This window comes from Etheostoma spectabile, unplaced genomic scaffold (assembly GCF_008692095.1).
Source record: "Etheostoma spectabile isolate EspeVRDwgs_2016 unplaced genomic scaffold, UIUC_Espe_1.0 scaffold121, whole genome shotgun sequence".
In the NCBI taxonomy this organism is placed as follows: Eukaryota; Metazoa; Chordata; class Actinopteri; order Perciformes; family Percidae; genus Etheostoma; species Etheostoma spectabile.
The window spans coordinates 176,351-195,743 of record NW_022605571.1 but is presented as its reverse complement, the minus strand read 5'-3'; the positions used below and the strand labels follow the sequence as shown (position 1 = coordinate 195,743).

The 19,393-nt window shown below is 41.7% G+C and overlaps 1 protein-coding gene and 1 long non-coding RNA gene across 2 annotated transcripts in view; one reads left to right on the top strand and one right to left on the bottom strand.

Annotated features, from left to right (window-relative positions):
• Window positions 1-1,125: 1,125 nt before the first annotated feature.
• Window positions 1,126-15,033, bottom strand: gcm2 (glial cells missing transcription factor 2). Its single transcript, XM_032510621.1, has 5 exons — window positions 14,901-15,033; window positions 12,373-12,559; window positions 5,978-6,041; window positions 5,062-5,235; window positions 1,126-1,180 (listed from the first exon to the last, which is right to left on the bottom strand). The coding sequence occupies exons 2-5, from the start codon at window positions 12,463-12,465 to the stop codon at window positions 1,149-1,151; spliced, it is 363 nt and encodes a 120-aa protein (XP_032366512.1). The 5' UTR covers window positions 12,466-12,559; window positions 14,901-15,033; the 3' UTR covers window positions 1,126-1,148.
• Window positions 14,509-19,393, top strand: part of LOC116685700 (uncharacterized) — an 11,065-nt gene continuing 6,180 nt past the window's right edge. The window contains exons 1-3 of the long non-coding RNA XR_004331018.1: window positions 14,509-14,588; window positions 16,471-16,588; window positions 16,670-16,785. This is a non-coding gene — a long non-coding RNA (uncharacterized LOC116685700). The remainder of the gene's footprint in view (window positions 14,589-16,470; window positions 16,589-16,669; window positions 16,786-19,393) is intronic.

Genomic DNA, 19,393 nt, shown 5'->3' with positions numbered 1-19,393 from the left:
TGTAAAGTCTATTATAACTGTACAGTCTTGGTATTTTTGTTTTTTAAAAAAAAAAAAAAATTAATTACTGTAAAGTCTTTATTATTACTGTAAAGTTTGTATTATTACTGTAAAGTCTGTATTATTACTGTAAAGTCTATTATAACTGTAAAGTCTGTATTATTACTGTAAAGTCTTTATTATTACTGTAAAGTTTGTATTATTACTGTAAAGTTCTTTAATTATATACTTGTAAAGTTTTTGTCATTATGAACTGTAGTCTGTATTATTTACTGTAAAGTCTGTATTATACTGTCATACTGTCTATTACCTGTAAAGTCTGTATATTACTGTAAATGTCTGTATTAGCTGGACTGCTTTCCCGCTGGTTCAGTTTGATTACATTTAACGTTCTTTTAAGGATAATCAAGCTAGCATGCTATCTAGCTAGCAGTTAGCGGTAGCCAAAACAACTGTGGCTAACAGCGTCTTGTAGCTTTCGGGGCGCTAACAGCTGACCGGTACCCGTGGAACAGATGGTGCAGGGGCCGTAATCCTCTACACCGATTGGACCGGATTCGTCCTGCGCCACTTGCAGATGACATGTGACTATCCTAATGACGTCTGATGACGTCCTGAGATGTCATGATGGATACGTCATCATGACGTCATCATGACGTCATTATGACTACCATCATGTCCATCTCAAGTGCTACAGGACGAATCGTGTACCAACAAGGCCTGAAACGAAGAAGAGAGAATAAGAGGAATACTAAGAAGAACAAGACGAAAGAGACAAAATAGACCAGACTAGAACCTGGTTCAACCCAGAAAGTCTCTGGAAGTCTGGAGTCCATGTACTGTAGGAAGCTAAACCTAGTACGGAGAGAGTACTTTAGTTCCCTACTACAGTTGTGTAAGTCAGAGAGTCGCTAGTAATGTAGTTACAATGAGGAGAGGTGCTGGTATTAGGTGGGAGGGATGATGGGATGACTAATTGAGTGAGAGAGAGGTATGGGGATGAGGATGATTAATGACCTGGAAGAAGATGGCCTTGCCGTCGACCCTCCCAGAAGTTTGGTGACGGGGTAGCCCGCGAGGTGTAATGGGCCGGGGAGAGCGGGGGGGGGAAGGGGGAGGAAAGGGGCCCCCGGCCACTGCAAACAGACTCAGTGCCCCGTTACATCTGGGAACAACTTCTCTGTAACACACTCCACACACCTCACATAATACACCGATCCACTACACCACACACACTCATATCTACACACTATACCACACTCCACACACACACTCATATAATACACAGCTCATACACACGACAACCACACACACAACCTCAATATAATACACCCTATACACACTAACCACACACTATACCACTCACCACACTCCATAATCCACACTATACAACCACCACAACACCTCATATAATACACACCAACACACTAACAACACCCAACTCGATATAATACCCTATACACACTACACACACACACACACCTCATTCATACACACTATCCCATACCTACGCACAACACACTCATATAGTACCACACATACACAGCACTACACCCACACACACTCATATAATACCCACTATCCACACACTACACACACACCACCACTCCTATATACACAACTATCACACACTACACACACACACACTCATATATACACACTTAACACAGCTACCCAACAACACACACCTCAATAAAATACACCTACACACACTACACCCACACATTTAATACACCTACACCCCTACCCACACACCTCATAGAGACACACTATACAACTACACACACCACACTCTACACACTACCCACACTCTATAATACACCCTATACCCCCTACACAACACACACACCATATAATACACACTACACACACTACCCCACACACCTCATATAATACACACTATACACACTACACACACACACACTCATATAATATACACTATACACACTACACACACACACTCATATAACACACTATCACACCCACACACAACCCCCATATAATACTACGATATCACACACTAACACACACACACACACTCATATAATACACACTATACACACTACACACACACACTATACACACTACACACACTCATATAATACACACTATACACACTACACACACACACAATCACATAATACACACTATACACACTACACACACAAACACACTCATATAATACACACTATACACACACACACTCATATAATACACACTACACACACACACACTCATATAACAAATACACCCTAACACCCACACACACTCATATAATACACACTATACACAAACTACACAACCACACACCCATCAGATAAATACGACACTAGACCACACTACACACACACACCTCATATAATACAGCACTATAGCCCCCTACACCAACACTCTATAATCACACTATACCACAGGCACTACACACACACACCACCATACTACACCCCTATACACACACTACACACACACACACTCATATAATACACACTATACACACACTACACACACACACACTCATATAATACACACTATACACAACTACCACACATATAATCACACACTATACACACCTACACACACACACACCAACTCATATAGGCTACATCACACCACACACACATACACAAATACACCATACCATACCACAACCACACACTCATAGAATAGCACACTTTAACACACACTACACACACACACACTCATATAATACACACTATACACACACTACACACACACACACACACTCATATAACTACACCACACACTACACAAAAAATACAATGAGACACACACTACACACACGGACACATACACATAAACAAAACACACTTTACACAACTACACACCACTCATATACTACCCACTTATACACACACTACAACGCGCACACACAAGAGACTCATATAATAGGACACCCTAACACCCACACGACACACAAGACGGCAGATAATGCCACAAACACTATAAACACTACAAAAAACACAACCACCACACTCATATACTAACACTATACACCACTACACACACTCATATAATACACACTATAACACACTACACACACACCCACTCATTATACAACACTAAACACACACTCACACACCACAACTCATATAATACAACACTATACAACACTACACACACACAGACAACGACACTCAATCATGACACACGAATACCACACTCAAAACCACACACCACTCTCTAAGACACATATACACCCACACCACACACACACTCATATAATCACACTATACACACACACTACACACACACACACTCTATATACACCTATTACCCACACTGACACACACACCACCCTCATATAATACACCTATACACACACTACACAACACCTAATAAGTCCACACTATACACACTAGGACACTACAACCAACCACCTCATATAATGACACAACTATACACACACTACACACACACACTCTTATACACCTATACCACACACTACCACCACCCCTCATATACATACACCTTTACAACACACACTACCCCACACACCCATATAATACACCTTGACACACACAAAACACTCTATAATACACACTATACACACACTACACACACACACCTCTAGAATACACACTAACAACCACACCCACATCACACACACACTCATATAATACACACTATACACAACTACACACACACAACCACACACTCAGATATACACAACTATACACACCCTACACACACAACACACACACACACACAAACACACATAGAAATACCCACATCACACTACAGCACACACTAATAACACTAACACACACTACAACACACAGCACACAACACACACACTAACACACATACACCCACACTACCACACCACACACATACCATAAACCACACTATACCCAGGACACACACAATAATACACACTATACACACACACACCTATCATACACACTAGACACACCTACAGGACACACACTATACACACTATACCATCACACGACGATAGTACCACTACACCCACACCCACGGGACATTATACACACGATACACACACACAACACAGACACACCCCATATAATACACACTTAACACCACACACATATATACACACTATAACACACACACACCCACACACATAATACCACTATACACACACACACATACATTTATACACACGATAATACCCCCACACACCTAATACACACTATACACACACACACAACATCGTTCACACTATACACACACACACCATAACCAACACTATACACGCCCCACAACAGATATAATACACACTACACACACACACACACACACAACACACATAAAACACCCTATACACCACACACCATAAAACACACTATAACACACCACACACACACACAGATATAATACACCCTTAACACACACACACCCACACAAACCCACATATAATACACACTATACCCACACGCACACCACAGCATATTAATACACACTATACACACACAGCACAAAACACACACACACATATAATACACACTACACACACACACAACAGATATATACACACGAGACACACACACACGACATATAATACACACTATAAACGCACACAGACGTCCACACACCCAGGGGCCCATCTAATACACCCATACCACACCCACACAGATATAATCACACACTATACAACACACACACCACACCTATACTACACACTATACACACACACACACACAACCATAAACACGACTATAAACACACACACACACATATAATACACCTGGAGTACCCCACACACACTAAAGAAGCCCACACACACACACACACACAACACACACATATAATCCACACGAAAACACACACACATATAATCAACACTATACATACACACTATACACACACACACATATCATACACACTATACAATACACAATATACACACACAGATATAATACACACTATACACACTATACATACACACATATAAAAAAACAATACACACTATACACACACACACATATAATACACACTATACACACACACACACCACACACACACACACACACACACACACGCACACACACACATAATACCCCCCCCAGGACTCACTCTGCTGCTTGAGGCGGGCCTTGTCGCAGATGGCGGGGCGGAGCTGCAGGCGGGAGCACCCCCGGGAGCAGACCACCACCCCCAGGCACGACTTCTTAAGGATCTGGCAGTTGTGGTTGTTGGTGTTCCTCATGGCCCAGCCCGACAGGTGGCGCTGGGCGTTCTTATCCTCAGCTGCCAATCACAGAGCAGACAGTCACAGCCAATCACAGAGCAGACAGTCACTGCCAATCACAGCACAGACTGTCACATCACAGCCAATCACAGCACAGACAGTCACAACACAGCTTTAACCACCCTGATGTTTGATTGGCTGAATTGATTGGTCTGAGTCTGTAACTTCCTGTCTGACTGTAACTTCCTGTCTGGCTGTAACTTCCTGTCTGACTGTATTTTCCTGTCTGACTGTGTAACTTCCTGTCTGACTGTGTAACTTCCTGTCTGACTGTGTAACTTCCTGTCTGGCTGTAAAGTCCTGTCTGACTGTATAACTTCCTGTCTGACGCTGTAACTTCCTGTCTGACTGTATAACTTCCTGTCTGACTGTATAACTTCCTGTCTGACTGTATAACTTCCTGTCTGACGGTGTAACTTCCTGTCTGACGGTGTAACTTCCTGTCTGACGGTGTAACTTCCTGTCTGACTGTATAACTTGTCCTGTCTGCGTTGTACCTTCCATGGTCCCCTGCCTGTATTAAAACTTCCTGTCTGACCGGCGAGTACTTCCTGTCTGACTGTATAACTTCCTGTCTGACGCTGTAACTTCCTGTCTGACTGTATAACTTCCTGTCTGACGCTGTAACTTCCTGTCTGACTGTATAACTTCCTGTCTGACGCTGTAACTTCCTGTCTGACTGTATAACTCTGCTGACTGATCTCACTCCTGTCTGACGGTATAACTTCCTGTCTGACTCACCGCTGTAGATGTAGCGAACATATCCGTCTGTCCACTCCTGGAACGGGTCGAACTGCTTAGTGTCCTGCAGACAGACAGGTTTGAGAGAGACAGTTCGAGACGAGCATGTTTAGAGAGATGCATGACCGGTTAGAGAGAGACAGGTTAGAGACCGACAGACAGGTTTAGAGAGAGACAGGTTAGAGAGAACGACGGTTAGAGAGAGAGGCTAGTTAGAGAGAGAGACGGTAGAGAGACAGACAGGGTTAGAGAGAGAGCCAAGGTTAGAGAGACGACAGGGTTTAGAGAGAGACAGACAGGTCAGAGAAGAGACCGACATGTTAGAGAGAGACCAAGGTTTAGAGAGACAGACAGGTCAGGAGAGAGAGACAGTTAGAGAGAGAAGGTTAGAGAGTACCGACAGGTTTAGAGGACAGGTTAGAAGAGACAGACAGGTTTAGAGAGATAACAGACAGGTTAGAGAGAGACAGGTTAGAGACAGACAGCATTAGGTTCCTGAAAACTGTGTACACTGATTAGTTTAGAATTTTTGTTTGTTTTTTTTCACGTAAAATGTGTGTGTGTGTGTGTGTGTGTCCGTGTATGTCTATGGTGTGTTGGTGTGTGTGTGTGTGTGTGTGTGGTGTTGGTGTGTGTGTCAGTGTATGTCCTATGTGTGTGTGTGTGTGTGTGTGTGTGTGTGTGGTGTGTGTGTGTGTGTGACTTTGTCAGGTTGTCATTCTATGTGTGTGTGGTGTTTGTGTTGTGTGTGTTGTGTGTGTGGGTGTTGTGTGGTGTGTGTCAGTGTATGTCTAATGTTGTGTGTGTGTTGTGTGTGAAAATGTGTGGTGTGGTGTGTGTGTGTGTGTGTGTGGTGTGTGTGTGCTTTTTTACATCAGTCTTATATCAGCTGTTGACACTCTTGTTTTGGATTTCTCGGAAACGGAAATAAAAAACCAGTTTTAACGGTTTTAAAGCAACAACAGAGACACACACACACACACACACACACAGACAAGAAGACACACCACCACAGCACACAAACACACACACCACACACACAACATACACACAACACACACACAGACAGCAGACACACCACACACCCACACACACACAACATCACACAACACACGACAGAGACCCACCCCCACACACACACACACACACACACATACACACACACGACACCACACACACACACCACGCGGCACACGAGGGGAAAGGATCGTGCCACACACACACACTACACTAGACACACACACACACACACAGACAGAGACACACACAACACACACACACACACACACACGACACACACACAGACAGACACACCAACCACCACACACACACACACCCCACAGACCGAACAACACACACAAAGGACACACACACACACACTCACACACACACCACACCACACAACCACCCCCACACACACACGACAAACACTCACACACACCCAACACACACACCAACACACACTGCCACCAAACACACACACACCACACCCACACAACACACACACACAGACGAGACACAACACACACCACCCCACTCACACACTCACACACACACACACACACACACACACCCACACAACGACACACACACACACACACAGACATAGACACACACACAAAACAACACACACTCCCACCACACACACAGCACCACACAATCACACACACATACACACACACCAGGGTGGGCAACACACACACACACACACACAAACACCCACACACACCACACATACCACACACAGCACACACACATACAGAGACACACACCACACCACACACACACACACACACATACGACCACACCACATACATAGACACACACACACCCACACACCACACAATGCACACACACACCATACATAACACAACACACACACCCCACTCACACACTCACACACACACAACACACACCACACACACAAAACCCACACACACACAAACACTCACAAACCACACACACACACCCCGGCCTACCTCACACCGCACACGCACCCACACACACACACCCACACACAGACAGAGACACACACACCACACTGGCCCATCAAAACACTCACACCCACACACACACACTCACCACCACACACACACAGCACACACACAGCACACACACACACATACCAGTCACACGACACCACACAGCACAACACTCCCACACTCACGACACACACACACACACACACAAACACACCACCACACACACACACATCACAGCACACCCACACACGAGCGACCCCACTCCCACACACACACAGCGAACACACCCACGACCCAACACACATACAGATACACAACACACACAGCACACACCCACCCCACACACTCACCCATCACTCACACCACACACACAGCACACAACACACACACACAGACACACGACACACAAGTAGTTTCGACCGGCTGAAAAAAAATGAACTTGTTTTTCGGTCTCATCATTTATTTATTTTAATTTATAATTACCTAAACACCATAATTAGCATATATATTATCATCATCAATTATCACGCTCATAACGATTTACATTATATCATGCTGCTTCGCACTTTGGGTTTTTGGGTCCAATTTGCTAAATGTAGAAAAAACACAATTGATAAAGAACTTAAAAAATGTAAAAAGAAAGAAAAAAGTAAAATAAAATAAACGATCAGTTCACTCCTTTCAGCACATTTGGTTTAATTTAATTTTGTTGCGTTGGAGTTTTTTTTATAAAAGAACATTAAAAAAGTCCAAAAAATCTGCGAAAAAATCTGCGAAAAAAATTGTGAATGAACGACAACCTTAAAAAGAAGCAGAACCCAACGGATAAAACATCGAAATTGACAAAACAGATTTGAGTCCCTGAATTATAAAACCCAAATCTGCAAGTCATGGGAAGACAAGGTTTTAAATAATCATAACAAAAATCATAATAATCTAATAATCATAATAACAATATCATAATAATCCCAATCTCATATATCATAAATCGATAATAATCATAATAATCATCATAACATAATCATAATACTCAATAATAATAATCATAATCATAATAATAATCATCAATAATAATAATCACATACTCAAATATCATACTCATCATAATCATATAATCCCTAATCATCATAATCTAATAATCATATAATAATCATCATAATAGCATCAGAATAATCAGAATATAATAAAAATCATAATACGCAGAATAAGATACTCATAATATAATAATATATAATCAAATAATAATACTCATAATCATAATACTCCTATAATAAATAATCATCATATAATAAATCTAATAATCATAATAATATAATCATAATAATAAATATAATCATAATCATAAGCAGATAGAAATAATACTCATACTCATCATAATAATTCATAATAAGAATATCCTAATAATAAAATAATCATCATAATAATCAGAATCATAATAATCCTATAATCATATAATAATATAATTAATAATAATATAAGCATAATAATAATCATAATAATAATAATCATAATAATCATAATAATAATAATCATAATAATAATGATCATAATCATAATAATAATCATAATAATAATAATCATAATAATAATAATAATAATAATAATCATAATAATAATAATCATAATAATAATAATCATAATAATCATAATAATCATAATAATAAACACACATTCCAGTATATATGAGATTGTGATGAATATTTGAAAGGCCCTGCTCTCTGTCTAGAACAGACTTTAATTCTTCTTCTACAACCTGGATCTGAACCAACGTCACGTCTTAAATCACTCTGAAAGTGAGTGGAGTTTGGTGCGTTAAAGTCTTCTTCTGTGTTGGGAAAAAATGTCGTAAAGATGTTTAATTTTCCATGTTTTACCGGAGGAAACGTGTTTTTTCAATCACGGTCCGGGAACCAGCCACCTCCCTAGAAACACCACCACTGTTTTTAAGAACACCTTTAATGGTTTTTGGTCACTTTTTCGTGTTTTTTTCCGTCCTCTTATCACTCTCCGAACTGGATGGGTTTGGTGCGTTCAAGTTTCCTTGCTTCTTGGGTTGGGAAAAAAGTCCTCGTAAACATGGAAAATTAATCATTTTAATGACACTTTCTCAGGTTGTTTTTTTTTTTTCTTCTTTGCTTTGTTTGTGTGTGTGTGATTTTTGTGTGGGTGGTTATGTGTGTGTGTGTATGTGCGTTTATGTGTGTGTAGTTGTCAGTATGTGCGGTGGTGTGTGTGTGTGTGTGTGTGTTTGTGTGTTTGTGTGTTGTGTGTGTGTTGTGTTGTGTGTGTGGTTGGTGTGTGTGTGTGTGTGGTGCTGTGTGTGTGTTTGTGTGGATGTTGTGGTGGGTGTGTGTATATTGTAAGTGTGTGTGTGATGATGTTGTGTGTGTGTGTGTGTGTTTTGTGTGTGTGGTGTGTGTTGTGAATGTGTGCTTTTGTGTATGTGTGGTTTGTGTGTGTGTGTTTGTGTGTGATGTTGTGTGTATTTGTTGTGTGTGTGTGTGGTGTGTGGTGTGTGTCATTGTGTGTGTGTGTGTGTGTGGGTGTGTAAAGGTGTGTGTGTGTGTTTGTTTGTGGTGTGTTGGTGTGTGGTGTTGATGTGTGTGTGTAATATGTGTATCTGTGTATGTGTGTGTGTGTGTGTGTGTTGGTGTGGTGGTGTGTTTTGTGTGTGTGTGGTGTGTGTGTGTGTGTGGGTGTGTAACTCAGTGAAGCAGAAATCAACAAAGGATAAAGGGTGGGGGGGTCGGCTGATGAGGGTTTGTTATATCGCTTCTCTCTTCTTCTCCTTTTTAAAAGCACGTGGAATTCTATAATTCTTTTAATTTTGGGAGCAGTACTCAATCTTAGGTATCCTTCCTGGTAATTATATATATCTATATTATTATATCTAATCTATATATAATGGATCAAATATATAATAATCCTATAGTGCTATCTATAAATATATATATATAGATATATCGATATATAGCTATATAGTCATTTTACTTTACGTTTTTTACAATTCAAATAAACATACCTAGTTAATCTTCATGGTTTCCTGTTTCTGAAAAACATTTTTTAGACATGTTTGGGGTTTTGAGTTGACGTCTTACATCCCTGTGAGAGTGAGTGGAGTTTGGTGCGTTCAAGTGTCTAAAACATGATAAAACATAAAGTGTCTAAAACATGATAAAACATAAAGTGTCTAAAACATGATAAAACATAAAGTGTCTAAAACATGATAAAACATCAAGTGTCTAAAACATGATTAACTTCCATGTTTACCGGGAGAAGAGCAGGTTTCATGGTCGAGGGGAAATGGAAAACGAACCATTTTTAAGACGTTTTTTAAGGTCTTTGTCGTGTTGTCTGAGCTTCTCTGCTGGACATAGACTTCGGTGCACAATGTTTTATTTTGTAAAAGGAATACAGAGAGGAATTTATTTTCCAGTTTCTTTAAAAAACAACAACATTTCATAGACACGTTTTGGGGGATTTTGTGTTTTTTTTCTGGTCTTTTCCTGCTGGTTTAACGTCTTAAATCATGTGAGAGTGAGTTTTAATGTTTTAATGTTAAACCTGTGTTGTGAAGGAAGACCGAGCTAATTAAGCTTTTTAATTAATAACACTCTAATATGTTAGTTTTTAAAAGGACACAGTAAAGAAACTGATTTAATTTAAATGTCACGACACTGAACGCACTTCGGTCCTAAAGTCTTCACCTCCACGCAACCTGTTCTCCTCCCGGCTTAAAATGACAAATTAACCTTTTTTTAGACACTAAAATGTTGTTTTTTTAAAAGGAATACTGAGAGCAATTTATGTTTTCCTGTTTCTGACAAAACAAACATTTTTTAGAGACCTTTTCTTTTCGAGTTGTTTGTATTTTTTCGCGGGGTTGTTTAACGTCTTAATCACTGGAGAACGTGCCATGGATTTGGTTGCGTAACTGTTAAACCTGTGTTGTGAAGGAAGACCGAGGTAATTAACCTAATTAATCAATAACAAGACTCTAGTTTTAAAAGGAATACTGAGAGGAATTCATGTTTTACTGTTTCTGAGAAAAAAATCCCATTTTTTAGACACTTTTTTGACGTTTTGGGTTTTGTTCTGCGCTTTTCCCGCTGGGCGTTAACGTCTTAAATCACTGAGAAAGTGATTGGAGTTTGGTGCGTTAAAGTCTTCTTCTGTGTTGTGAAAAAGTGTCTAAAATATGGATTAATTTTTCATTTTTACTGTGAGGAGAGCAGGTCGACCATGAAACCTGTTTCCCTCGCGGTAAAAATGGAAAATTAATCATTTTGAAGACACTTTTTTCGGGGTTTTTGTAGTTCTTTCTGCGCTTTCCCGCTGGGTGTTAAAGTCTTAAATCGCTGTGAAAGTGAATGGAGTTTGGTGCGCATGCGCCGGGGAGCGATCCGTTTTTACCTGCGGCAGTTTGGGGTCGTTGATGTCCCACGTGAACTTCATCCCGACCGAACACACGCAGTCCGCGTCCTCGCGCTCCTCCGCCCGGGACATCCTGGTCCTGATCCGGGTCCTGACCCTGGTCCTGATCCGGGTGCTGCTGGGTCTGCTGGGTCTGCTGGTCCTGGTCCTGGTCCTGGTCCTGGTCCTCCAGGTTCCGATCAGTCCGAGTAACGAGAGATAAAACAATAAGAGCTTTAAATGTGAAAGTCTTTAAACCGGAAGCTGCTCACAGCTCAGTTTGGTAAAAGTTTCTTAAAAAGGTAAAAAGTTGAAAGTAATCCGCGCGGCTGGTCCGGGGCGCGTGCAGCTCCGCTGAGTCCCAGGTACGGAGTGAAGCAACAGGTGAGAGAGACCAGTCGGGCGAGCTCCGTAGGGGGGTGGGGGGGGGGGGGGGGGTGTGGGGGGGGGACATGAGCCAACACTACAATGAATGATTTTTAATTATTATATAGTTTAACTACAACTACATTGCACTTGATAACCTAATAATATAATAATAATAATAATATACTAATAGTATTTATGTGAATATTTTCTAATTTTTAGATAAATAACTGATCGAGTCATTTATGTTAAAGATGCTGAATCAGACCCACACACAACACATACATCACATATCCACACCACACACACATACACACACACACACGAGACACACACACACACACACATATACACCACACAACACACACACACACCGAGACACACCCCACAACACACAATACACCCACACACTACATACAACCCTACACACAGAGACACACACAGCACACACACATATACACACACACACACATACACACCACCCACAGACATCACATATACACACACACACAACATAACACACCCACACAGAGGACAACACACACAAACATACGAACCACACACAGAACTAGATAGACACCACACAATTCACTCACCACACAAACCTAAACACGAAGACTAACGACACACACACAGCAGACGTATTATAAAACCACAAACACACATATACCACAACACACAACCACACACACGTAGACACACACACACACACACAACCAGCAATAGACAACACACACATCACACAAGACACACCATCATCACACACACACACACAACACACACATCATACACTCACACCTAGTCAGACACACAAACACACACCCACACACTACGACCAGTCATATACACACACACACCACACACAGACACACACACACAAGAGACACACACACCCACAGAGACCACACAGAACACACACACACACCACACAGCGACACACACACAACACACACACCAAGACACACACATACACACACCCCAGACCCACACACCCACACGAAGACACACACAGACAGCACACAGACACACACACACACACACACCCATACAGCAACACGACACAGCGACACACACCCCAGACACACCACACACACACGACACACACACACACACACAACATACACACAGAAACAGAACACACACTACCACACACACACACACACACACACCACAGACAGATACACACACACACACACCACCATATACACACACACACACACATCACACACACGACAGACCCACAACCACTTAACCATTTATTGCATGCGCAAAGTCATGGACCAGTGGCACGCAGCAGGTCTTCACAATATCACTTAATAAGCACAACACACACACACACACACACACACACACACACACACACACCTGTTTCTCTGTGTGTGTGTTGTGTGTGTTGTGTGTGTGTGTTGTGTACACACGGAGTGTTTCTCCTAAAACAATCAGACTCATTAGTCATCAATAAAGGACAGATGACGTCAGCGTCCCTGAGACACCTTCAGGTCACAGTTACGTTTCAGGAAATCTACAATCTGCCCGGTAACAATCATAATAATCATAATAATCATAATAATAATAATCATAATCATAATAATTTATACTGCTTATGATCCCCAGTGGGGAAGTTACATTATATCATATATATTCTCTACAGTCTGTTAAAACACATTTTCAGACCAACAGCAGTCGATTAATCGAGTTGAAGTGAAGGTGATATCCCTCCGCCGCCGCAGCTGGACAGGCTCCTGTCTCTGCGCATGCGCCGCACGTGAGTTAATGACTTAATGCGCAGCACCTGCGCGCGCGCCGAGCCGTGTGCACAGTCGCGACGCACTGAGAGAAGACACGCGATGGTAAGTACCCGGATTACTGCTGATGTATAGTGTGTTAACGCGGTGTGACTCCGGTGGAGAGTTAAATATAATATAATAAACATTAGAGAAACTCTACCGACTGTAACAGGCTCTGGTTCCTGGTTTCTCTCCTCCAACATCGTTTCAACAGCCTTAACTTTTAATTTAATGCCGATATGAAGAGTGTTAAGCCTGGACACGAGCCATCCGCTTCGACATGAATCGTGACCATAAAACATTAAACTCGGCTAATTAAATCCGTGAAAAACTGTAAGAGTAGTTATCTTGACAGGCAGTTAGCAGTTAGCTCACCATTACAGCCGCCAGAAGCCGACAACAGCGACAAACTCATCGGAAGCGCTAAAATAACAAGTTGAGAACAGGAACGAGTCTAAGAACCATAGCTAGCCGCTAGCTAGCCACACAAACCACCGTAGAACCAGCTAGCGGCTTCGCGGGCTTCGCTACATACTGCCATGGTAACGGAGAGCTGTACCAATCAGAGACGTTGCTGCTGCGCTTAGGATTGTGGGTAGTGTAGTATTTCTCCATGGCATCGCCAAGAAAGTTATAATAAACCCTTGTTAAAGCGGTTGAAAACGGACAAATGCTGCTGTATAAGGGGGGGGGGGGCATTGTGTTGTCCAACGGTGCCCGGGTTTCCAGGCCGACCGCGTTCCCGGTTTTCCAGCCACCGGGGCCCGGTTTCCAGGCCCCGGTTACCGACAAACTACACCGGACCCCTCACTGCTGGGGCCCTGCCGCCGCCCCCCCCCCATTCATTCTCTATGTGCGATCATCACAAAAGTGACAAAAGGTAAAGAAGTCGCATAATATACTGTATAAGACAATATTTTGACTTTTGATATAAAGTGGTATATGTATATTTTTAATTATTCTACATATTTGTTATCAACTTTATTTATATAATAATACAAAATTTTTATATTCCCATCTTCACCTAGCGAAGACTGAGACTGTTAAAAGGATGTGTGTGTGGGTGGATGTGTGTGTGTGTGGTGTGTGTGTGTGGTTGTGTGTGTGTGTGTGGTGTGTGTGTGGTGTGTGTGTGTGTGTGTGTGTGTGTGTGTGTGTGTTGTGTGTGTGGTGTGTGTGTGTAGTGTGTGTGTGTGTAGTGTTGTGTGTGTATGTGTTTGTGTGTGAGTGTGTGTGTGTTATGTGTGTCTAGTGTGTGGTGTGTGTGGGTAGGTGTGTGTGTCCTGTGTGTAGTGTGTGTGTGTGTGTAGGTGTGGTGGGTTGTAGGTGTGTGTGTGTTGGTGTGTGTGTGTAGGTGTGTATGTGGTGTGTCCTGTGTGTATGTGTGTGCCTGCTCTTTGGTGGAATATATTTCCATAACAGACATCACGTGCAGGCCTGTTTCTGTTTTGGGTGTCCACTGGCCCCGTCTGTCGGCTCTGCAGCGCCCTCTGCTGGCCCCCAGCAGGAGTTCCCCACCAAAATAAACTCCATGTGTTTTAATCTTGTACTTTTCAAAGTCAATAAAGAACATTTCCCGGTTAAAGGATTAAAATTATATATTAAATCTTAGTTTCTCCTCACTATAAATATCTATATATATCATATATAATGATATATAATCTACCCAGCACCCACACCCAACACACACACACACACACACACACACAACACAGTGAACACACTCCATTGGTAGACATAGAATCTGATGAGATATGTTTTAGCTCACTACTCCATGCAAAATAGGGAACTTGTTGGCAACGGTGTGTGTGTGTGGTGTGTGTGGTGTTGGGTGTGGGTGTGGTGGTGTGTGTGTGTGTGGTGTGGTGTGTGTGTGTGTTTGGTTTGATGTGTGTGTGTGTGTTGTGGGTGTGTGTTGTGTTTGTGGTGTGTGTGTGTGTGTCAGATGGAGATGACGATGAGGACTGTGTGGGATCGGGTCTCTCCTGCAGATCGTGCCTCTCGTTCTCTCTCGAGGACTGACCAGCATCACCCTCACCAGGCTGGACCAGCTGGTCGCCACGGTAACGCTACACACCCGGGGGGGGGGCTGATTAATGTCAAACAAAAACAATCTCAAGTACTTTCTCCCCCCCCCCCCCCAGAGTGTGATCAGCTTTGTGTTTTCAGCATGGTTTCTGGTGGTTGTTGGTCGTTGGAGATAGTCTCAGAAAACAGAGACGACCTTCAGACGCTGATCGACCTTGGACTCACCGCTAAGGTACTAATACACACCTGAGGTACTAATACACACCTCTAAAGTACTAATACACACATATATACACCGCTAAGGTACTAATACACACCTCTAAAGTACTACTACACACATATATACACTGCTAAGGTACTAATACACACATATATACACCGCTAAGGTACTAATACACACCTCTAAAGTACTATCACCCCTTAAGTACTCACTCCACCCAGATTTTACCCGCAGTAATAATAAACAACACTAGCCACACCTCTAATAGTACAATACAACAGCATATAGCTACCCGCTACCGGTACTACTACACATCATCCCACCCTTATAGTACTAATACCACACATATATACACCTGCTATAATTACGTACTGCAGCACATATAATACCCCTCTAAAGTACTAATATCACAACCACTAAATTCCTATACAACCATAATACCACTGCTTGTACTAATCACCATATACACACCTCTATATTACTAATACAACACACCGCTATAGTACAATACACACATATCTACACCGCGATCGTACTAAGGCGCACAGATAATACAACCGCTATAGTACTAATACCACCTCTTAGTACTAATACACACATAGAGAGACCCTTCTATAGTACAATACACACCTATAGTACTATACAACACCTATATACTAATACACACATATATACACCTCTATAGTACTAATACACACATATATACACAGCTATAGTACTAATACACACATATATACCACTCTCCGTACTAATGCACCACCGCGAAGTACTAATGCACACCGCTAGAGTAACAATGCACAAGCCGCTATAAGACTACTACACACCTTATACACCTCTTAGTACTAATACACACCTATAGTACTAATACCCACACATTATACACAGCTATGTACTACCACACCTCTATAGTACTAATACACCCTCTAATAGTACGACTACACACCACAAAAACTATACACCTCTATAGTACTAATGCACACCTCTATAGTACTAATGCACACCTCTATAGTACTAATGCACACCTCTATAGTACTAATGCACACCTCTATAGTACTAATGCACACCTCTATAGTACTAATGCACACCTCTATAGTACTAATGCACACCTCTATAGTACTAATGCACACCTCTATAGTACTAATACACACATATATACACAGCTATAGTACTAATACACCATCATACAACGCTATAGTACTAATTAACACACTATATACACAGCTATAAGTACTTACACACCGTATAGTACTAATGCACCCTCTATGTACTAATGCCACAACCGCTATATTACAATAGAAATCACAACCTCTATAGTACTAATGCACACCTCTATAGTACTAATGCACACCTCTATAGTACTAATGCACACATATATAGTACTAATGCACACATATATACACCTCTATAGTACTAATACACCTCTATAGTACTAATGCACACATACACATTGAAATGTCCTTATTTTTGAAGGAAGAGCACTGAACTTTCCAATGAAGATAACTTTAAACTAGTCTTAACGTTGAAGAAATCCACTCTCTACATTGCTAATGTGGTGAATGATATTCTATTATATGTGTGTGTATATGTGTGTGTATATGTGTGTGTATATATGTGTGTATATGTGTGTGTATATATGGGTTTAATTTATAAATCACTCTCATACTTGCTATGTGGTAAAAAATGATATTCTAGCTGCAGATGTCGGTTGTTGGTGAACATCGTCCACTAGGTGTATAGAGCAACTACCACTCCTGGTCAATGTTCCACTGTGATTTGCTGCATGGGCTCAGAATGCTAATTGAATATTAGAAAACCCGCATGCAATCAAATGTTCACAACATCTGAAACAGTTAGGTCGTACAGAACTTGCCAAAACTGACCTTCCTTTGAGCAATTGAGTTTCTGAGCATCACATTTAAAAAACGCTCCACATGGCCAGAAAAATAGAACTCTCATCTGACTCGACAGTACGGTTCTTGTCCTAGAAATGAAGGCCTTCCATGTAGACCCCATGGCTTAATAACTGAAGATCCTCCTACCACGGTGTGTATTACACTTCTAAAAAAAAAACTCCTTCAGATGAACAGCACCAACAGCTCTAAACCAAGTAAAGAAGAAGTGGGAGGTCCTTAAGATAAGTACATTAGATTCCCTCTAGTCTTATACAATACGCCTCATCATGTCCCCAACTGCATCTTCATAAATAGTAACCCGCTAAACACCAGGGTCAACATCCCAGTGAAGAGGCTTCTCAGAGAGCTGGGCTGGTCCTGTCAGATTGTCAAGAAAATCCACTATCTGAGACTGGCCATCAAGAAAACGATAAATTGGCAAAATAGAGAACACATACTGGGACACGAGGAAGACTGTAAACACGTGTTTGTGGACGATGAATCCAAGGTTGAGGTTTGCAATCCCAAAGAATAACTTTTGTGAGACTGCGAACAAAGGAGAAATCTGGAATAAATGTCTGATGCCCATTCTGTTCAGCATGGTTGGATAACATGATGGTCTGGGGGTGGCTTTGGTGCTGGGTTAAGTTGGGAGATTGTTTATTCAGGGTCCAAAGGGATTCTGAATAAGGAGGCTAGCCCCCATCAAGCCACGCCAATGCCAGACC